Genomic DNA, 23911 nt, shown 5'->3' on the forward strand with positions numbered 1-23911 from the left:
ACAGGCACATTTTAAATATTATTTCGCTGATTCATAATCAAATGATAGTTAAATGATAGTCTTGTTTCCTAATTTTCAAGTTATCTTTCTTTCCTTTTTTTTACGAATTGGCCTCAGTTGGTTTACCCTCTACTTGTATCTTATTGGCACGATGTATAGCTCTTTCAGCAGCACTAACGAAGAGTATCAACATACCGGGACAAACGGTCTGTGCGATCAAATTTTGGTTGATTAACCTTTACCCAATCACAATTCTAATGATTTTACCTCTAACAATGTCATACACATGCTTACTTGTACCTGCTCTAATATTTACCTTGGACAATGGTCCACTCATTGTCCACTCAAGAATTCAAAATACAGAATGATTACAGCATGTATAATATTTTACAATTTTAACTTCTGAGGTATTAAAAGGTTAGATTGCGCCATTAGGTTGACTGTGAGCACAGGTGCTGATTAAGTTGATTCACTGAGGCAATTACAGCCAGATCCCCTTTAATTACTGTGGGTTTTATTGCAACTGTGTGATAATGGTGCACAGGGCCTGCAGGAGTTTTAGATGGTGATGAGATTGCAAAGCCGCACACAAAGACACAAATCCTCATGAACGAAGAGTTCCCATAATCACACATACACTCACCGACATATGCACATACTAAAACCAAAAAAGCTTGAGAGGGAAAAAAAAAAAAAAAAGAGGACCGGTACATTGCATTCTCTCTCACACACACACACACACACCCACACACACACACACACAAAACACACTGTATGCCATTAATTACCTCCATGTTAGAGGATAATAACCAGATCAAACTTACAGTTTAGCAGTAACTGAAACTAGTTACAATATAAACATCAGAAAAAGCTAAAGTGGCGAGAGTGTGTGTGGAGTATGATCCAGTCCTTAATTCATGGCACGTCCCGCCACATACATTTTACACACACAGACAGCCTTATAACCTCCTAACCTCCACCGTAGCCCCCCCCCTCCCAGCCCTCCCTTCCAGACTCACACATACACACCACAACATGTTTGCCACCCTGCTCAATGCTGGCAAGCAATGAAAAAGAAGCCGACAGCTACACAGCAGGCAATATCCATTGCCTTCAGCTTGGGTGCCTGTTTCGGATGCATCCGGTTAGTAAAAGCTGACAGAGGGCTGGCCATGCCTCAGAGGACAGCAGAATGAGGAATTTCGGCGTTCCTCCACATCACCTTTGAGATGCAGGAAACACAGGAGCAAATCCTCCCACCACCACCTCCAAACGCTTCCCCGCACACAACACCTCCAGCCCCTGATGTGCTCCTAAGATTCTCTGTCACCAGGAATGGAAATCGAAAGCGGCACACACATCCGTTATCTAAATGTTAACTCCAGTGCCCTTCTTGTTGTCACAGCCGGGCGAGGTTAGCCAACAGAGGAGCTTTGCTTTGGGCCTCTGCCACAGGAAACCCCTCACTGAAGGAAGAAAAGAAGGACAACTTGTCCTTTTTTCACAAGTTTTTTTTAAATATATATATATATATCATGAAGGTTAAAGGGATGCATTGAAAAAATTTGTTCTGATGATGTTTTTTTTCACTGCACATGTGAGTTACATTTCAATCTGTTCACAGGACTATTTGTTTTGTTAAAAGCCTGAAAGCTCAGAAGAGGATAATGGATTAATTCTTTAGCAAAGCCCATTAGTTTTACATTTGAACTGATTTATTTTCCCCAAATAAAATTAACATTATAAATATAGTCATAACTTACACTACTACTGAAAGGAGAGTTGCCGAATGAATTGAATTAAAATTAATTACAAATAACTGATTGAAGTCAGAGGATGTTCTGCAACAAACTCTTGGTGACAGCATCGTCTGAATCTGCTTCATATTAGCTTTTTTGTGTTCAAGTTTAACTAAGCCTTACAATAAATACTCAATAATTCTCTTATTATTTATTTTAGGAGTTTGGAAAAATTTTGCATCATAGCTGAATCCTATACAAACTGTCCCAGCTGTCTTGGCTGGTTCAGAATCCGTGGCTGTGACAATCCTCTATATCTGCTGTAAGACATTCATTCATTCATTCATTCATTCATTCTCCCAACCGTTTAATCCACTGAAGGGTCACGGGGAAGCTGGAGCCTATCCCAGAAGGGTACACCTTGGACAACTCGCCAGTCCATCGCAGTCCTGTGAGACATATTCTATTAATTAATGATTATTTGTTTGGATAAACAGCATGGTCATGCTAAGAAAAAATACAGAGTGCAAGCCACTGGAAATCTAGAAATATTGTGCTGAATTGTTTCTGAACCTAAAACTTTCATCATGTATATTATCAATTATCATATTATCTCTTGTTGCTGCATTTATGAAGAAATACATGTACTCCTTTTACCCTTTTGTTGATGCAAAACTGAACACTTGTGATTATGAAAGTAATCAGTTGTGGATACATCATTGTGCACATTTTTAACCAAAGAGGGAAAAAAGGTTAGAGACCTTTGCCCTACTATGTGCTGTAGGTCATGTTCACAGGGCAGAACGCTCTTAAAGCTGCTGTGGTGCTGATTAATCACAGCAACATGACATTTGTCTGGCTTCAGCCCAGAGGAGATGTGTTAGGCATGCAGTGCCTCAGCACTTCTCCAGGAGCTGGTGGGGGTGTCGGAGGAGACGGGTGGAGACAAGTGGACAGTTGCATGGACAGACTTGAGGCTCTGAATGCAGTCTGATGCAGTGCAGGCGGTATTTACGCTCTGACGGCTGCGGGATCCGGGAGCTGGGTATATTTAGCCGCCTAGAGATCACGCCGAGATGAGATTTCAAAGTGAAGTACCTGTTTGAAGATGCATGGCATTCCACAAGGGTGGGCAAGGGCTACTGGGTATAAATCTTGCACCCCTGCACCTGGTGTGAAGACAGGGAGGGAGTGTGACACCTAAGATTTAGAATGTCTAACACACAAGCTGTACATGTGTAAACTACACATTCATCCATATAAATTTACATGCTCCTTGGGAATGATAAATGAAAAAGACATCACATTTTTCCACATAGCCATACACATAGATACACAGACGGTGCATATTACGGTTTCCCTTTGTTGGTAGAAATAATTGTGCAAAGCATTCTCAGGACCATTCATCATGATCTGATCTTGATTTGAGGAAAGGGTTAGAACTTGTGTGAACTATAAGGTTTGACAGCGTTGAGTTTAGGTCTAAGGTGAAATTAGGCTAATTTTTTAATATGGATATAAGATACCTATAATATGTGCTGCTTTCACAGGCATGAAAGAGAGACTGCTAAAAATATGCCTATTCTTAGTCTTTTTTTAAATTGTAATAATTCATGACAATGCTTTTCTTGCTTTCTGCATCTCTGTCTAAAAGCACATTTTCTTTGTACCTTTCTTGTATTTTATAAAGTTAAAACTCAAACAAAAACACTTAGCTTGTTTTTGGTATCAACATTCATCTGGCTGTTCTCAGATCAGCACTCTGACTTGAGGATTAAAGGCAAAAGGTCTCCGTGTACTTACGAAAGATCCATGCCAAGATTTGGTCGGGTGATCGTTGTACAAGTAGCTATAGTCTTAAGTCATAAAATCAGATCATACTTGATGTGCTTACCTAGTGCAAGGTTTGCATACCACAATATCCTAAAACTGATGACACTTCAATCCAAATATTTATTGTCCATCCCGTCCTCCTATCCATGCATCTGTGGAACAGAGGAAGGCCTCCAGCATGGTGTCCCTCTTGTTAAGGAATTTGCTTGGCTACAAATGATTTTTTTTTTTTTAGGAATCTGCAGTATCAGTGACACTTTGGTCAGCTGTGTTAAATGGCAGACCATTGTGTGTGTGTGTGTGTATATGTGTGTGTGTATGCAATCAGCTTGCTTTGTAAAGCCAGCTTATACTGCATTTCCCCTGAGCCTGTGACTCAATCAAATATTCATACATTCCCTGTAAATACATGGTGAACACAGTCAACTCTCACAGATCAGTCTGTCGCCACAAGCACAAATGCTCTTTCATGTTTCTGACAAAAATCCCAAATGTCCCATTCCCTAATGCCCATTCAACCCTTCCGTTTCCTTTCCACGCTCCAAAACAGAAGAACATCTCTGCAGATCCTTTTGCATATTTGAGGCTCCCGCTCTATCTACTCAGTCTGTCTCCAATCCAAGAGAGAGGAGAAAAAAAAAGAGACAAAAACATAGATCAGACAGATGATCTTAATGACTCCTTTATGTACTCTGCTGTTGCTTTTCCATGCCAGAGAAAAGAACAGATGAGGGATTCTTGCGCTTTCAGTCCATCCTCACCCTTGCCCTGGCTGCTGCACACAAGAGACATTCCCCTCCTTTAAAAAGCGCAGCTCATCATAATACAAGAATTTGTATTGTACATGAAAACAGTCCAGCATAGCTCAGACTAGGGGAAAGGGGGTGTGTGGACGACAGAACAGATTATCCATGGTAACAGAGTTTTGCACACAAGGATATTTTCTTTTCCTCCACAGAGGAACACAATTGCTGCCAGTGTCACTGGGTCACATTTTTTCCAGTTCCTGGTTAATGGGCTGTAGAGATGGTTAGCACGTACGATTAGTTTTAATCTACAACATTTGACTGGGAGAGAAAGGGATTGAATTCATTTCAACACACCGCTGAGATTTGCATGCAGCAGTGCAAATGAAGCAAACATTTCTTTTTTCACTCTCCCAGAGTCACTATAAGACCCGCAAGTAGACTCAAAAAAAGCAAAGCAATAAAGTGAAATACTTTTGACTTTATTCAGCTTTTATTTTCCTCCAGAAGTGTTAAAAACATTTACAGACACATTTTCAAAGTTATGCAAACAGACAAGCAGTGCATGTTTTGCTCTGTAGAAAAGAACATGAGAAATGGTTCAGGACACTTCAGTGTTTTTAATCTCGCAAATGAAAGCGCTGGACTGCGGCTTGTAGCTTGACTCTGGTCCACCGTCTCATGTCCAGGTTATTCATTTGTGATTATTGCACAGAGACAGAATTTCACTCACCAAGCAGGAAACATGAAAAAGGATTACGTGACATGCTGAATGTTAATAAAAAAAAAAAAAAAAAATCCCTTTTGCATGGACAAGATCCTAATCCTAAAATAAATTGCCAAAATTGGAGAGTGCACATTAAATACACAGGTATTAATATTGATTTGGAAATTAAATTGTACATTTTTATCGGGTTTAATATCACAACTTCCTGGATTTAATTTAATCATAGTTTTATCTTGAAGCTGGGATGATACTTCATAGCACGTGCTGCCTTGAGGTGTGGCAAATGACATTATAACATCTTGGACTCTTGCACCAATTGGTCTCCTTAAGCATAAAATACGCACCTATTCAGGCTGACAGCATCATCACATGGCAGTGATATATTACTGCTGAGAGAAATAGATGAGCACAAGTGAATAAGAGAAATGCGTGTGGAATTCTGGTGTTTACTTTTTACAATTCAGCCAAATATTTTTTGGCAAAAAGGTTTAAAAAAAAAATAAATAAATGACTTGGCGCTTCAGGGAGGGCTTGTACTTCTTGTACTGTTTATGACTTGTATTATAAACAGCCCTAAGATGGTATTTTAGTATTGATTTTAGATTTTATTACTGCTACAGTATTTATTCTTCAGTTTTGAATTCATGAAGAGATGTTTATCTGGATCTATTAAAGAAGTTATTAGCAAATTCCTCCAAAAAAAAAAAAAAAAAAAAACAAAAAAAAAAACTAAAGAAAAAGTTAAAGAAAAACTGAAGGATTGCTTCTCAGCTGTGTGTCATAAATCTGCAACCAACTTAAGCAATGAACATTTGAAACAGGGATAGACTTAGCTTCTTCTTTCGTTAACCACACGCATTTTCCAGCATCCGGGTTTTTAATCTGAACACCGTACATGTGGTTTATTATTCGCTACACTTTTAAATAACAGTAACTTTATCCATAAACTTCAAATTTTACATCATAATCAAACGCCTATGCTTCTCAAATAGTGACAGTGATATAAAACTATTGGGAAAGTCACAGCAACTCTATACCCTACTTGTAGATATGATCATTTCTCTATGAAAGAAAGGATTTATCTTTGTTAATATTTGGGATGTCTGTAACATCTTATCACTACAAAAAGTTCTTATCAAGATCTTCTGTACGAGAATACAACTAACTGTGCAAAACTGCTTAGTATTCTCCAAAATGCTGGTATAATAAAAAATACTAGGACTTCAGATTCAGCTATACAGCAAAATATTTCCTCATTTTTCCAGACATTATTCATTGCGTTGAAATTGCCAAACACATATATAAAACAATACTTTTCAACAGGGCTGTCAAAGCAGCACAAAATCCCCAGCGGTGGTGACCGTTCTCTGCGTGTCACGGATGAAGGGCCATTCCCGCTTCTCTGGGGCCAGGCCCGCCACCAGGGTGTAATCTCTGCTGTGACCCTGCATGAAAGTGAACGCCGGGTATTTCTCCTTTGGTGAAGGCTGCAGCACCTTGAACAACAAAAGATCAAGCATCTTTGTTTTTGATTTTCACTGCTTTGCATAACAAGTAGCATTCTCACTGCGTGGATCCAAATTACATTCACTTCAGCACAAAGAGAGATGTACTCAAAGAAGAGGTATGACAAATTTAAGGAGGGAAGATTGGTTTAAATCATCTATCCAACATAATGACTGGGCGGAGAAGCCGACCACAGATGAAGTCAAATCCATGGCTAAATGGTGCCACCTACTGGCCAACACAAATAACACAGGAACAAAAGCAAAGCCACATCAATAAACACTGAATACACAGTAGTGTTAAAATAACAACCATAATATCTGGGAAATGACTCATAAAATTATAGCACTGGGTGAGTTAGTTTTAAGGTGTTCTGTGACGTTGCAGTTTTACCCACTTTGGATAGCTCTTCCCTGATTCTCTCATAGTCTTGAATGCTTCTGGAATAGAAACCAATGGTGCAGCTCGGGTCCATCTTGCTGAAAGGCATCTTCTTTGGCGAGGGGCAATGATATGACTAGACAAAAGGAGACACATTACATCTGAACATATCCATCAGGCTGAGGGGCCACGCACCTGCAGGGCATACATACACTCCGTGACAGCGTCAACAAAAAAAATAAGATGTATTCTGCATCATTTGATGAATGAAATCCTATTTATTTGCTGTCACGGGGTCTATAAATTTACAGCCACGCCGCGTTGTCACATTGCATGCCACGGCATGCAAAAGCATAAAACAAAGTTGCTATACTGTGCTGAGTGCTGATTTTTATGTATGACTTCTGAAATTTTAAGCTTCACAGTGACAGATTCTGTATTTGCAGTATTTCTGTTAAGTGGCAGCTTCACTTATCTGAGCAGCAAATAAATCAGTCGATCGGGACTCTGTAATTGGGCTGAACGAGGCTTTAAGATTCACACCCGTAAGTACTAACAGAAACTATTAAATTCACATTACTGGGGCTGCAGTCAGCTCGTCTATGTAATTTCACATTACCTGGAGAGGGAAATCGCTGGTGCTGACATCCACAAAAGACTGACAATAATGAGGGTCCATGTAAATCAAGCTGTCATCTGCAAGGACAAAACAGAAGACAAGTTATTCAAAAACATCAGATTATTACAAAAAAAAAAAAAAAAAAAAAATCTGCTTCTCTTCAATTTCTATGCAGAGTAGTTCAAAGTCACCCGCTTGGCCTGATGTTGGGCTTTTGCGCGTCAAATATGCCTCCCAGAAGGTTGTTGCTTTTTAATATCCAGCAGGGTGGATTAAATTCTGCATAATCAGATGCGTTTGTACAAGCACATTCTTTACACCCACAGAAAAAAAAAAAAAGAGGAGGTTGTCATTTAATTTTTGTGAGAGGGAATTACTTTTACAAACACACAATTATATTCGGCCATTTGCATATGATGAATGCTGCGCTGAGCCGCGCCCTGGCAGGGAGAATGTATTGCTTGTCATTTAGACATCATCCACCACTGTATATCAAATTGGTAAAATGTAAATGCGTAAATATTGACTGCCAAGATGTACAACTGAAGGTTCCTCCTGGCTCCTGAAGGTGATGAAGAGTGGCTCACTTTGGGGCTCCGGATGAAATTTAATGCATGCCTCTTATGGAAATCAATTACAGCTCACAACTTGGGAGGTTTACTTGTGATGAATGGGTGAGGCTTTGATGGGTCAGAGAGAATAAAGTAAGCCTTGCTTCACCCGCTTTCATCTCCACTCCTCTCCGTTTTCCTCACACAAACATGAATACATTAACTTACTTTGTCTCTACACATATGAAGGGTGTATTATGCAAAAATAATTTGTTATTCACTGCAACCTCTGTGTGTGTGTCTTTCTGTTTTCCGTTATGTAAAACACTAACCTTGAAATCCCACAAAGTAGCAGGCCTGTTTGGGCTTTCCTCCGATGATTCCTAAGCAGTATTCCAGACTGAGAATGCTCTACAGGATCACACATGGACGACACAGAAAAGCATTTTGTTTCCTGCTTAAGATATTCTACCTGCATTAAAACAGATATTTTAAATACATTTCTTGTCTCCATAGTGACTTATTTCCACTTTGCTTTAACCCTTGACTATCTCCAACCAGATTTCTTCTCACATATGTTTTTAAGCTAAATGAGAACTTTAAGTTAAATCGAAAACTTTAAAAATGGTTTGAAATAGATGTACTGCAAACCTTTGCAACGTTAAAATACTCAGGATTCGTCCTCTCTCCTCCCAGTCTCACAGGAATGAGAATGATGACAGCTCGGTTGTGGGGCGAGACAGGTTCAGATGCTGGTTGATTGTCCGATGATGTCTCAGAGGACCGCCCTGCACTGGGTGCCCTGTGGCACTCGGCGACATCGGCACTGTAGACTAGCAAGGACCAAGAGCGCAAAGATGAGATGAAGATCCTTCTGCAGTAGCTTGTTTCTTTCAAAAGGTTCATGCTCATTGTCTTAAACATTTGTAAAAACATTTTATTATTCATATATTTGCTTCATACCAATCAGATTTTGTTGTTTCATACGAGTTATTTAAAAAAAGATTAAAACCAAACACCTCTCTTCCTGCTTTTAATGAAAAATAACCTATTAGCTCCAAAATACAAGCCAGACAATTCAGCTAATCATGAAGAGATAATGAAAAAAGCTATTTTGGATTATTGGATATAATATAGCATTACAAGTAAAACTTGAAGAGTCGCATCTTTTTGCAACTTTAAAACCACACTTTCAACACACCAAGGTACCATCTCTCACACAAATGGCTATCTTCTGCTATTGGGAAGACAAACATGAATCAACAGCTAAGATATTGAGGTTAAGAGGAGGTAGGGCTGGGCGGTTATAGATCTGGAATGGATGTGTTTGTTGGGGAATAGAAACAGTGAGACTGCTGTCACCACTTTAAGCAGCTCTAGACTCGTGGCTTCGGAAGGATGGTGGGAAAAAAAGAAAGGTCGGTTTGGGCACTGCGCCCAGTCTCCTGTTTTATCAACAGCTGGATCATCTTTCATACCTGTACAGTCCTGGGAGACGTAGGCAGTTATACCCTCTAAGCCAGGGTCCATCGCTTCCTCAACAGCTTTCCTAAGAGAAACAGAGAGGAGAAGAGAAGAAGAAGGGAAAGAAAGTCAGGAAGAGTTTACATGTGGAAGTTAATCTTTTCAGAGGATTCTAAACTTATCAGTAATAATATTAATTGTTTAATATCAAATTAGTTGGGCATCTTTTATAGGATATTTTACAGTGAGTTTAAATAAGTTAGCAGCTTGAAATTCATGATAATTTTTCAAATAGCAGCAAAGCCGATAAAACATAAATGACTGAGTTAATGGGAGTGTAGGTGGAAGCTGGTGTTCTCCTGCATGGATTTATATTACAATAAAACAAAACAAAAAGAATATTACCCTCATTTTAGGCAATAAATAATGTTTTTTCTGTATTCTTTTCATTTAAAAAAAAAAAAACATTGTTTTTTAAGATATGCTTTCTTACCTCGAAACCATTAGTTCATTCATCAATGGACATAAAATGTACTTTAATTAAATGCAAATGATCGAATGCATGAAAATAGCTATTTACAGTCTCAAATATTTTTTAAAATCAGAGGAAAAAAATGTTTGAGCAAAAATCAAATGAATAACCTGGATCTGGAGAGAAAAATAACAAACCCAGAAAAAAACACCACATTTCTGAAAACTCCTCTGAGAATCTTTTCTTATTGACCCACTATGAGACAGACTGCGCTCTGCAAAAGCACAAGTTATAAATAAGCTGTCATTTATTGTAAATGTTTACAGATGTATCCATTTATAAGTACTGAACGACATCTGAACTTACTTGAGGATGTGTGCCACGACAGCTGGTCCATACCAGTCCCCTGCCTGTTTTCCCATTGTCAGGCCCAAATGGACAAGTCTATGCAGACCTAGTGGGGCAGCAGAGCTGTCACCAAACCAGGAGACCAGGGAGCGATGGTACATCTCCTTCAGATGTACATCTGCCTCCTCTGCAGATCCCAGCACCTGGACTTTAGGTGGAAGACACGGGCCGTTATTGGAAGTCTTGAGTGAGCCCTGCAGGGAAGCCTCTAAAGAAGCGACAAGACGCTTGGCTGCAGTGGTGGTCCACGTCTCTGCATCTAAAGGCTGCAGTGTCAGCGCCTCTGACCAGGTCCAGTCTGTGGAGAGATAAACGGGATTAGGGCTGGTTATTCTGGAAGGCAGCCAGTTTCTAAATTTAAATGACAAAACAATTGATTATAATGACAACAAAGAATGTAAACTGAAGTCAACCCTTCTGGGTTCACTTAAAACTATAATGGAGATGATCACAAAACTGTGAACGATGTGTTTGTTTTTTTACCTGTGAAATATTTGTAAACATCTCAAATGCAAATAAAGAGAATTATGCATTTTTAACTTTTACAGTTGGCCACACCAAACCACCATCACAAAACAGAGCAAAGTTAGGATCTTATAACATGAAAAATGCGCTCCATCCAATCATCTGTCCATTTTCTTTGGCTTCTCTCAGCTGAGGTCTCAGAGGCAACAGGTCCAGGAAGGAAACACAGACAACCCTCTCCCCTGCAACACAGGATCCCACACTTCTTGGGGGATCCTGGGGTGTCTAATGCACAGAGTGTGCTGACAAATATTCAAAGAAGGCTGGATGTAGAAGAAGATGTCCCAATCAGATGCCCAAGCTCCTTCAGATGACTACTTTCTTTGCCAAAACTCTGCCGTAATATCTCCCTGGATACTCTCACCATATTTCTAGGACTGAGCCCAGCAACCCTCAGAAGAAAAACTAATTTCTACTGTTTCCTCATTCCTCACACCTACAGTGGCAACCCAGGGTTGTTAGCTGGAATAGCCAGCAAATCATAAACATTGCTTCTCCGCTTGACTTCCACTTTACAATCATGTACTAATGTAGCACCTTTAATACTGCTGATGAAGACCAAATCTGTCTCTTCATCTCTCTCTTTAACTTGCCATCATTTATGAACATGCTCCTGAGATACTTAAACTGCCATATTTGAGGCAACAACTCAAGAGATGGATAAATGCAGCAGATTTACCCTCAGATGCTTCACACTTAGCTGCAAACAACTTTAAAGCACAGTGAAATTCACTTCTCAAAAAGGCCAAAAGAACCGCACCATTCATCAAATGCAGCGCTACGACAGACACCCTTCTCTCCCCAGCTACGCCTCAAAGGAGGCAGTACGATGCCATATTTTTTTCTACATTTAGTAAATTCAATTTACTAAATGTAATCAACAGGACACTGCTGCCACAACAGCAGACATGGTAGGTTTGAACAAAACGCTTATTTTAGATTTTATTAATGAAAATGTATAACAACACAAATACTAATGTGGATAAATGCATAAAATGTAATTCTAGGGCCCAGAAAAAGTGTAAAGACCTGATATTTGAAATGCAAATGATGAAACACCCCCCCCCCCCCCCCCCCCCCCCCCCCCCCACTGAGGAATCCTGAACTGGACCGCTTAACACATCACACTTTCAGCTTAGACCAATACGAACAAAAAGTCATTCAGACCTTGAATTTAGAGTTTTTACCTCTAAAAGCCTGAACCCTCATGTGCTTTAGTAACTGATTAGGTGTCATTCGGTTCAATTATAAGTTTGAGGGTCTGCATATTTCACTTTAACAGCGCTTTAGCCTTACAAACAGGGTGGGGACTGAAGGCGGAGAACATGGGAGTTGCCCGGGCCATAAAACAGGCTAGAGGCAAGTTGAAGGAATTAATAAAAATGACCTTGATTCAAACTGAATCAAAGTGAAATTGATCAATAAATATCCTGAAATGGACATTAGTCTCTTTATAGAGAAATATTTCATTAGTGACATATTTTAGATTGGAGAGAGGAACAAGTTTTAGAAACTGTTTTCTAAATGGCTGCATTAAACTGACAGTGAGCTCATTATGCAGACCCATAAAGTCTTGGACACTTCAAAGATGACTGATCTTAGAAAGATATGAGGAACTCACTCGTGTCAATGTCTGAAATACCTGATTAAACTTTCTGATTTAATAAAAAAAAAAAAATCATAAAGCCCTGACAAGAAACAGTCATTATTTTGTCCTTACAAAAACAAAAACTGTTGCGGCTCATTCTAAAATTACACCTTTAATAGCTTGTTGATGCTACCACTCCTTATATACACATTCATTGCAAATAGTCAGTAAATGAGCCACCTCAAACAGCAGAATGCAACCAGCCAATACACTGCTTTCCCTTTTACTGAAATGTACTAGCTATGAACACAGAAGTCCTCATGTGAATAAAAATGACTCAAATGAGACCCTACACGAACAGCTTTCTTTTATTTTTTAATCTGCACTGTCCATGTGTCTCATTCTGTAGCCAAGTTGTGGGACAATGCTCACCTCTGCCCAGAAAGTGCAGAACAAGAGCCTGAGCCAGCATCATCTGTCCGGCCCTCAGCATGCAGCCCCAGCCACAGTCAGAAGTCAGCGTGCTGCCTGGCAGTGGAAGGAACTCTTCCCTATATGTCAGCCACACACGGGATGTAAAATCCCTCCGAAAAGCCTCCGCATCCCCCAAGTCATCATCAGAGGCATCACTGCAGGCTTCAGTAAGACTGTCGTCATCTGGGGGAACAATGCATCTCAAATTAGTCTAAAGATCATGTCAATGAACCGACCATTTCTGTAAACTAATATGAAACCAAAGAAGATGTTCAAGTTTCTTTCATTCCTCTGGGAATGAAATGAAATGAAAAATACTTTATTAATCTCCAAAGGGAAATTCAATATTGCAGTAGATAATTAATTTGAGGAGGTCTTGTTCCAGAGGCTGATGGCAGAAATGATCTTCTGTATCTTTCAGTCTTACATCGGACCTGAAGAAGCCTCTCACTGAACACACTTTGTTGTTTCATTGCTGTGTTGTGGAGAGGGTGTGAAGAATCCTCCATCATCTTCATCAGCTTGTGCAGCATTCTTCTTTGGACAATCAGCTCCAGCGGCTCCAGAGTTACTCCAAGCACAGAACCAGCTTTCCTGATCAGTGTGTTGATTCTTTTCTGGTTCTGATGCTACTACCCCAGCAGATGCTGCAAAGCTGATTGCACTCTCCACAACAGACTTATAGAAGATATGCAACATCTTGGTGCAGGCATTAAACGATCTCAGTTTCCTTAAGAAGTACAGTCTGCTCTGATCTTTCTTATAGATGTAATCAAGTCTAGGAAAGTCTATTAAGAGCTAAAACACACACACACACACACACACACACACACACACACACACACACACACACACACACACACACACACACACTCACACTCAACACATCACGCCAGGAGAACAATTTGCCATGTTTACTCCCCTACCCCCATAAATAATGTATTTATTGGGGTAAATATGACCAAATAGGAGAACAAATCTGACATTATAAAAAAAAAATAAAAAAAATCCCATTTTCCATAATGACTCACAAAACTGATGCTTTTGCAAAAATACGTCTGTGAAGAAAACTAAAAACAAAACTGAAGCAAGGAAATCTTCCAACCACAAAGACACAGAGATGACTTCAGAACAGAGGCTCCAAATCCCAGTACAGATATTAGAAAGGTCATGACTGTTATGTAAACCAGTTTAAAGAAAAAGTATTATTAGCTGCTCCAGCACTCAGTTTTACTTTCATTAATCATGTCTGTTAAAGATAGTTAACGTCACCATGTGGTTCATTTGTAATCATTTGCATGTGTGCTTATAAGTGTGCATCATACCTTCAGCTTTAAAATGGTAGCATTTCCCCAGAAGCAGCACTGGAGAATTTCTGCTAAAGGGCGTCTTTGCTTTAAGAGCCCAACCTAAGACAAACAACAAACACATACATAATACATCAAAACTTGGCCTATTAAACATCTCTCTTGGCTCTAACAGATTCTGTTCATCTAGTTGAGTGGCACACCTACAGCATAACATTCATCATTCAATGTGTTAGCTTTTCCAGACCACTTACAAGAGACCCCCTTTTGTCATAGGAAAGTCACAGTAATCTTTGTTTTTATCAAAGAGAACAGAAGTAGAATGAGATAAGATACAATGTTTTCTCACAAAATAGTATGGAGAGTATGACAAAGGTCTGACTCAACAGCAGCAGGTTGTTTTATCATTGCATTTAGGTTCTTTCTGTGCCCATTTTCAATCTTTCTTGTCACAGGACATTTAAGTTTCGACTTTTACATTTCAATGATAAAATGTCAAATGAGACAACCTTTGAATATAGTTTTTTGTTTGAATACAATGCGCTATGGAGAGTATTGTTATGTTTAAAAAAAAAAAAAAAAAAAAAAAAAAAAAACGCAGCAGAAACACAAGACGTCAAGCATGTAACAAAACTAAGTGTTTGTGTGTGAATGTTTGACTTACTATACTTCACATTGTGCCAAACTGACATGAACTTCGTCTTTAGCTTTTCCACCTCGTCGTTCCCTTTGTTCTCCATCTGGACCAGCGAGGAAATGAACCCATTCCCAATCAGCACACAATCCTGAACATTGTACACACAAACACAGCTTGTACACAGCTGAGCGCAGCAGTATCACTTCTCTCTGAAGGATTAACGCGAAATCATTGGTTGTTGACACGTTGCTACCTTAACACTTATTCAGTCCAGTTGTTTTCCACTTAAAGACGCGATGCTGCTTCGTATTTAACTTTAAACGAGACATAGTGATACAGAAATATTTAAAATATTAAAATTAATTGTAAAAGAGTCCTCAAAAGGTCCTGCGTAACTTAACACACCCCTGAAATGATCACTGTTTACACTTATGAGGAAGTGAGGAGTTATGTCAAGTGATCTCGCGGTGTTTCCTGCGAGATTAAGAAGGACAGGACGCGACAGGGGGGCTCGAATTGAAAATTATGGTAGCCCGAGCGGGCGGAGTTAATAGCGTTTCTCGACCAATTAAACTATTTTATTTACTTATTTATTTAGTTAGTTAGGTTAATTCATTCAGTTCAAAACTAATTTAATGAAGTTAAGGTCCATATTATGTAACCAAAAGGGAAAATATTTCAGACATTGTGAAGCTGTCACTTCAGTGTAGCTATTAAAAAAAAATACGTAATTTTACTTGTAATAGAATTAAGCAGTTGAATCAGGGTTGTGGCTTATAATGCTTGAACATTTTTTTTTTTTATCACTAAACATATGATGAATGTGTGAGACTAAAGATTGCTCTGGGGAAAAGTCAGTAACACATCAAATATTTTATTCAATTAAATGTTTTAAGTCAAGGACAAGGACAGAACATCTGGAGAAAATGTCGAGAGACGAGATGACCACTGGACTTGAGTTCACAGAGAGCAAGGAAAAGATCAATGCCTATCTATCTATCTATCTATCTATCTATCTATCTATCTATCTATCTATCTATCTATCTATCTATCTATCTATCTATCTATCTATCTATCTATCTATCTATCTTCAGTACACAGCGTGCAGAAAATCTGTTCACTCACTGTTAAACCTGATCTTTGATGAAGCTAAGTTGGCCATTTGGAAGACCAGAAGGAACAGGATCAAAGGTCAAGGGTCAGAAGATGCTCTCCTGGTTTTCACCAGGTTATTGGCGGCTCGGCTCAGAGTGGAATTTGATTTTTTTAAGCTCACAAACAGGTTGGAGGAATTTGTGGATTTTTGGGGTCTGCAAAATGTTCTGTGTTCAGTTACAGAGAATTGTTTGTGTTTCAATTTTTGATCCTCCCTCCCGCTCACCTTTGGTTGTTGTACATGTAAATTATTCTCCTTTGTTTGGGTAGGCTGAAATAAAGGACCTTTTAAAACTATCTATCTATCTATCTATCTATCTTCAGTACACAGCGTGCAGAAAATCTGTTATCTGTCTATCTATTATCTAAACTTGTGCCCCCACCCCCAATTTTGCGCTAAATCTTTTTAATGTTCGCGCACTGTTGCGCAGTATTCCAGGTTTTACGGCACTGCTTCCATTCTCCCGTTTTCCCTGTGGCCGTAGTGAGTGGAAAGCGGAGTGCCTGCTGCCTGGGAATACCGTTAAAGCACATCAGCGGCCACTGCCATGGCTGAACGCCGCGCCTTCGCCCAGAAAATTAGCAGGTAAAGACTTGGGACTCTGAAAGACATTTCTCCAAATGAAAACAGGGCACTTTGTGGGTTTTAATGTAGGTCGCCCTTACCCCACCACTGCAGGAACCCTGCAGGAGGCCCAGTAGCCTGTCTGTTCCGAGCTAACCCCTCGTTAGCTGTGACGGTAGAGATGCTCAGACCCACCCAGGCAGCGACTGTGCTAGCTGCGGCTTTCCTATTCCACTGAATGCTAACAAAGGAGCGATATACATATGTCATAAAAGTATATTGGCAAGAAGGAAATTAGGTTTCCTTTCACACCCCACACTTAAGAGACTCAGCTACTGTAAATTGAAAACCATACATTGTGAGGCGTTAGCTAATTTGCATCCAGTAGCTAGCGATGGGAAGCTACTGTAGATAGTGACACAGATAGAGATGCGGCTGAACTTTGTTGAGCTGTTTTCAACAAGACCTGCCTGAAGAGAGAGCAGAAATCTTACGTAGGACAAAAACCACCCACATGCGCCATGAAATACTGATATTATAATCTCATCCCCGTCTCTCAGACAGATCAAAGTAATCTCCTTAACAAAGGGCTTTGTGCAAGCTGTCAAATGCCACCATCCCGGCGTTAATATAGACATAAAGTAAAAATCCACACGAACTACCTCATTTTATCAGTCAATTTATAATTGGCTCATTCCATATTAAAACTCATATTTTTGCTGATTAATTTAATCATAGTGCTGGCATTTATTTTGGATAAAATAACTGCTTTATCCCCACTGGAGAGCTTTTTATTATCACCTGGGATTTTAGGAATTATGGAAAACCTTTACATGATTATAAGAGACCGCACACATTGTTCTTGCTGTTCTTTCCTATTTATTTTAGAACTGTTAATTAAGTCAAATCTGAAATGGCCAGTATCATAATAAGTTAAAAATGTTATTTTGGAATTGTAGCTTCACCTGCAAGACAGAACAAGTGCAACTCTTACTGTATAAACATGGATGTTTGCTTCTTTTTTTTTTTCTTCTTTTTTTTTTTTTTTTAAACAAAAGTGAAAAATCAAGTAAATATAATGTCCACATAAGAGAACAGAAGTGCAACCAGATTCAGTCATTACACGAGTGTAAACACCGCCAATGAGCTCTATTAAACTGGACCAAGAATATATTTCTGTTAGACTCTGACAACTGTTTTCAAGCAGCTAAAGGAGACTGTTATGACTGTGCAATCATGAATACCTATGATTACCTAAATTAAATGCAATTGCATGTTTTTAGTTGTTATTTTGGACAAAACTACTGTTAATACCATCTGAGACTGAAGTAAAATTGCTCAATAGGATGACAGAATAAAGATTTTATTTGTGATACAATGTAGAATGACCACTGTAACGTCTTGTTGACTGTTCAACTTTAAAAAAAAAAAAAAAAGACTTTGTAACCTCCATTTTTAATGTTCTCTTTGGCAAAGTTTTAAGACAAGAAAATTAAATTTTAGCTGTCAAAACTGGTGTAAAAGTTTTATTTACAGTCTTTATAGTCTTTTTTTCAGATCTGATGATTATTTCTGATTGGATATGTATAATGCATTCTTTTAACAATCTTCTTGCTACCACTATTCTCAAACCAAAAATAACAACACATTTGTTTTGGTTTATCTCATCAGATTGCATTGTAGGTTTTTTTTCTTTGAAATTTTATCTGTTGGAAAAAAAAATATGGAGGATCTCAATAATGAAAGATTTGTTTACCTTTATCACAGACAGTCAGAACACTTTAGCTCTTTGGGAAGACTTTGGAACGTGCTGGTAAGATCAGCCTTTCTGCAGGAAAGTTGGCACTGCACTGTAAGATGCCATTGGATCTTTTCTACTGATAACTGGCAGGATGGATCATCTTCTTTTTTTTAAATGATAAGTGGGACTTTCGTTTGGCAGGCTTGTCAGACAGGATTGGTGTACAGAAACCGATATGACTCAGTTGTTTTCAATGGCCACACTGACAGACTGACAACTCTCCATTACGTTGATCATGGTTAAGAGTTTGAAGTTGCATTAACACTAGTTACTTTGTTTTATGATGAATACTGGGAAGCTACAGGAGCATTGGACAATTTGTTGGTTGTATGGAAAAGTTTGATAAAAAATTACAGTTAATCGTTGCCATGGAGCCTCATTGCTTCCTTTATTCCTGTTTAACCTTGATTTCAATTTTTTTATTTATTTATGTCACTTTGGGCTACTTGCTGCATTACTGTTTTGCTCAAGGCAAATGTCTCTAAGTGGTTTTGGTTGCTACTGTGATTTAGAGGGCCTGTTTGTAGCTTGAGCAGCAGGCGAAGACCCAGAACTTTGTGCTGACCACTGGGATCCAGGGATTTTTATTTGCTTTTCTCCTCTCTGGTCTCTGCTGTTGTAATATATGATGATTGCCTCACTTCTCTGAAGCGATCCAGTGAAGCAATCAAGCAAAACAAGAGAAAAAAAAAACCTTACATGATGAGTGTTGGCTGTGTCTGAAACATTCTAGCTATCTTTTCTTTGATTGTTGCTTCAGGTATATGGTGAGCTTTTGAGTTTTCTTTATATTCAGCTTTCAAAGAACCTCACTATCTTTGAATTCTTTATAGTTTTTATGGAGCAATAGTTCTCAAGGCTCTTTAAAGGTCTATGAAGCTTTTTTTGTTTTTCACTTTTTTTGAGTCTTGTCATTGTACTTGTTTTTTATTCTATATTTTTGTGTATGTTTCCCACTCAGCACTGATCTGTCATCAAAGCATGAACAAAAAGCACCTACTTTAAGAGCTTAACCAAAATGGTGTGTCTACCTATTACAGATGCTGAACAAAGAAGCAACTTATTTGTTTAACTGCTCTCTTAATAGATTACATATAAACATTCATACATTAGACAGGAGATCCAATCTTTTTTATTAATTGTTGTAGGAATGTTTGACTATAATTGTAATAGTCATTTTTAATTGTGTGAATATAAAAACTTCACAAAGTTTTACTTGAACTGTATTTCTTCTTTGCTTCTCACTTCTGTTTGCAGGACTGTGGCAGCAGAGGTTAGGAAGCAGATAGCCGGTCAGTATGGAGGATCCCCTCAACTCTTCAAAAACCTTAATGTCGGGACAGCAACAAGCAACACAGTGAGTTGTCCAAAGCTTTTTCTACAGAATTGGATCCAGACTTTGGCAATACTTGTCCAATCTGGGGAATTTGTCCAAGTCTAACTAGCATATCTGTGTGAATTACTAAAGCTAAATTCTACATGAAGTCTAGTGATGATCGCAAATCCAAATTCCAATAAAATACGCCTTTTCTACTGGGTGTTCTCATATCTCCAGTTTTTCATTACAGCACAATGCAACACGACTAATTTGTTTTCCAAGATTGATAAAACAAAAAATGTTCATACAAGTACAGAGTGGTGTGATAGTTTGTGTCAGCCAGTTTATTAAAGTACTTTACTGCCAATCTAAAATCCCTTCAGGTAAAATTATCTGTTTACATATCCCGAATTTTTTGTGTATTTTCACATCAAACTATGAAAAAGCAGTGACATATTAGTATTTTCAAGATCATCATAAAGTCCTGCATGCAAATGAGAAACATGTTGTTTGTCATTTGAATGGAAAATTTGAGGAACCAGATGTCCATAAATGAATCTCCTCAGAAGAATGGTAATTTCTTTGTCACATTTGCAGAGACACTGCCAAATATCTTGCATGATCTGGACAGAAGCAATGTGAAATTGGCTTTCTATTCAGTGTTAGGCACATGTACATGTGCAAGTTAGACACTTTAGACTGTCATGGTAACAGTTTGCAGTGTAGGAGGATGAGAAAAGCAACAATTACACACATGAATATGTGCAATAACAATGTCTTGGAATGTTACATTGAGGTTCATCTTTTTGTTTTGCAGACTTGGATTATTATATAACCTCACATGATTTCTTTTTCATTATTAAGCAGCTCCTGTAGTTAAAAAAAAAATCTTGGTAGCTTTAATGTCAAGTAGTATGCCATTTAAAAATAGTGACTGATTGCTCTAGAATTCATTTGTCGCTATTATTTGTCACTATTCATTTGTCACATTTGTCACTATTCATTAGCCATTATTAACATGGCTAATTGTCATACCAATTAGCCATGTTAGGTTGACATCTCTATGATGTCATACAGGCTGCAACACTCTGTGTCTCTGTGTAACTCTTTTGGATCGGCATTTTAGAAACAAGAAATTTTCATTCCATGTGAGAGGTTTCCCCGAATGGCTTATTCACCATACAGCTGTTGCATTATTTCTAAGGTTATCTGTGTTGAGCTCAAACTGTATATTTGTTAAAGAGGTTATGCCAATTGACTCTGAACAGCCCTCAGCCCAAACACAAACAACTGTTCCTCATTTCCTTCTTAATTAGGCCACAATTTGTTAATTAAACTGTGAAAAGCTGTGAGGTACAAACACATACAGTCCAACTTAACAAACAGATGAAACATTTAAAAAGCAGAGGACACATTAAGCCATTAGTGTAAGTTTGAAATGGCATAGTCTGATGAGATAGTTGCATGAATGCAGATACCCAATCGTGAGAAATATGAAACTAATTTAATGATTTTATGTGAAAACCATAAAATTGGTTTTCATACATGCTTTTGAAATTGATGCACGAGATAAAGTTGTTGTCTCAATTTAAATCATCCTATATTTTGGATATGCTGTTTATTTTATACGACTTTTCATGCATGCATGCAAGTCTCCTAAATCTTTTACTAAGAACTGGAGATTGTATAACGAAACTGAGATGTTTGTTCGTGGCACCAAAAGAAATCAGTTTATACTATGAATATTCAACAAAAGAAGAGGCAGAATACTCAATAAGGAGCTTTTTTAGTTTTCCCTCATCTGATTAAATTTTTCATTGACCTGATTTGACTTCTTTCTATACCCATCAGGTTCCCCTTACAGAGGCAGTGGAACCGGTGGATTTTGAGGAGTACCTCATCACTCACCCTCCCATCGTTGAGTCTGGTCCCCTGAGAGATCTGATTGAGTTTCCTCCTGATGACATCGAAGTCATCTACACACCCAGGGAGTGTCGCACTGTGGTTCAAGCTGTCCCAGAGGAAGGGTAAGTATGCACTGTGACTAAGAAGGGGTTTAGGACTAAAATTGGACTTTAAGCACAACAACACACTGAATTTGCAATGAATGTTTTTTTTCCCTCAATTTTTATAGCATTTTAATGTTTCATTACAGAAGTGAAAGGAGGTTTCCAGATAGCATCCCAGAAATGGGATTTTATTTGTTTCTTAGCCTCTCAAGGATAGTATAAACATGAACTACAAGCTACTTTAGAGCTGGTCTTGTTCCATTATGTTCATTAAGATTTATAAATTAAAAAAAGTATCAGGTTCATTTGTTTGAAAATTAGAGGCAAATGCTACTTAATACCAAGAAGATAATATTCTGCAGGAATATATAACTTTAGCAAAAAGAGAGCATTATATTTGACACAAAAAGTTTAATAAATTCAGATACTTTTATTTTATTTCAGTAAAATAAATTTTCTCTTTTACAAATCAAGTTTTCTGCGGGTTCTTCAGAGGGCACATAAAAATTTCTCTTTTTTTTTTCCCCTCAACCCCATTTTCTCCTTCCTACTGAAGGGTATTAGGGCCACTGAAGAAAAAATATTAATTTCTGACAAAAAGTCAGGATTCTGAGAAAAAGTCAGCACTCTGAGATTAAAGTCAGAATTCTGACTGTTTTCTAAGAATTTAATCTTTTTTTTCTTCAGTGGCCCTAATACTCTTCCTTATCTTCCACTTCTCTACTCTCCTCTTCAGGTTTTGCAGTTTAACAACAGAGAACATAGTCAAAAGTTAAATAAAACTTAAACAGTAATAAAACTTTTTTTTTTTTTTTTTTTTTTTTTTTTTTTTTTAATAAAATGAATTAAAACCTTTTTTGTATTACATGATAACCATTTTCCCCAGTCCTTTGCAAATGCCTCTTCATTCATTTTAGAAGTAAGTTGTTCTATTATTGGGAAATCCCACACAGCCAGACATCCAATCACACAGCCATTGTCAGCATGTTGGTGTTTCATTCTCAAACCAGTTCTTGGATATTGCTTTCTTTGCTGCAACGAGGAGAATCTTCAGCAGTTATTTGTCCTTTACATGCCCTGTTTTGTCCACATATCCTAGATACAATACTCGACAAGATTGCTGTATCAGATGCATCAGTATCTTACAGACAACTGAATGAATGGTATCCCTGGATGACTGTATTGTGTTTCTGTATTGTGAAAATGTGTGTTTGGTCTGAATTCATGTGATTACATAGTCTCCAACATAATTGCTGAATTTTCATTTGTAGACTTTTAATTTAGAGTTTTGTGAAGGATCGAATTAGGTTCTTCCAAGGAGATTCTCGCCACATCTGTGTTGTAGTTTTGTGAGCTTCCCACGACATCCCACATCTCTTCTGGGATTTCTTCACTCAGCTCTCGTTCCCACTTTGGCCTGACATACAGAGTCAGTGCTTGTTTTGAGACATTTATATTGTAGGCCAATATAAATGTCTCAATTATAGGATGTCTTCACTTTATATAATAGTATTGCATTTGTAAATGCTTAAACAGGTCTTGTTTTATGACACCATATGTATCCTTAAGTTCCTGAAGACTTTTCATATCACCCTTTCTAATTTATTTTACATATGCTGTTCTACCCAATGCAGAGATAAAAAAAAAGGACAGAAATATTTGTGTGTGTAAAGTGTGACTTTATTTTTAAAATAAAACATGTTTGGTTGTCTGTCTGGTTGCAGAGACACTGACCCCCATGTCAGAGACTGTGTCAGATCCTACACAGAAGACTGGGCCGTTGTTAACAGAAAGTAAGACTTGAATTGCCATGTTATTAGACCTTTAACTTATAAAAGCAGCTTTATGCAGAATATTAATGTATGTTGAGTACAAACTGTTAAATAAATAGCAGTGTTTTAAAATGGTTGTTTGCTCCTTCAGATATCACAAGCTCGGTACAGGCTTTAACCCTAATACTCTGGACAAACAGAAGGAACGTCAGAAAGGCCTGCCCAAACAAGTGTTTGAGGCCGATGAGATGCCTGACAGCAGTAGTTATCAGGACGATCAGGTACCAGTGTCTCAGTGTGTTTGAGAGGGTGCA

At 38.2% G+C, this 23911-nt stretch overlaps 2 protein-coding genes across 5 annotated transcripts in view; one reads left to right on the top strand and one right to left on the bottom strand.

The window, feature by feature from the left end:
• Positions 1-6373: 6373 nt before the first annotated feature.
• On the bottom strand, positions 6374-15104 carry atg4c (autophagy related 4C, cysteine peptidase; the record flags this gene model as incomplete). Its single annotated transcript, XM_079244676.1, has 10 exons — positions 15005-15104; positions 14359-14442; positions 12992-13216; positions 10405-10744; positions 9581-9651; positions 8754-8935; positions 8435-8513; positions 7552-7628; positions 6949-7068; positions 6374-6541 (listed from the first exon to the last, which is right to left on the bottom strand). Exons 1-10 carry the CDS (start codon positions 15078-15080, stop codon positions 6374-6376), a joined length of 1422 nt encoding a protein of 473 aa, XP_079100802.1. The 5' UTR covers positions 15081-15104.
• Positions 15105-16609: 1505 nt separating this feature from the next.
• dock7 (dedicator of cytokinesis 7) overlaps positions 16610-23911 on the top strand; it is a 52565-nt gene continuing 45263 nt past the window's right edge. For all 4 annotated transcript variants that reach the window (XM_079245531.1, XM_079245533.1, XM_079245534.1 and 1 more), the window contains exons 1-5: positions 16610-16718; positions 19756-19855; positions 21668-21843; positions 23550-23618; positions 23749-23878. In XM_079245531.1, the coding sequence (XP_079101657.1) occupies positions 16681-16718; positions 19756-19855; positions 21668-21843; positions 23550-23618; positions 23749-23878 (513 nt within the window). In that variant the 5' untranslated portion in view covers positions 16610-16680. The remainder of the gene's footprint in view (positions 16719-19755; positions 19856-21667; positions 21844-23549; positions 23619-23748; positions 23879-23911) is intronic.

The sequence above is a fragment of the Telmatherina bonti genome (genome assembly GCF_933228915.1).
Source record: "Telmatherina bonti genome assembly, chromosome: 8".
NCBI lineage: Eukaryota > Metazoa > Chordata > Actinopteri > Atheriniformes > Telmatherinidae > Telmatherina > Telmatherina bonti.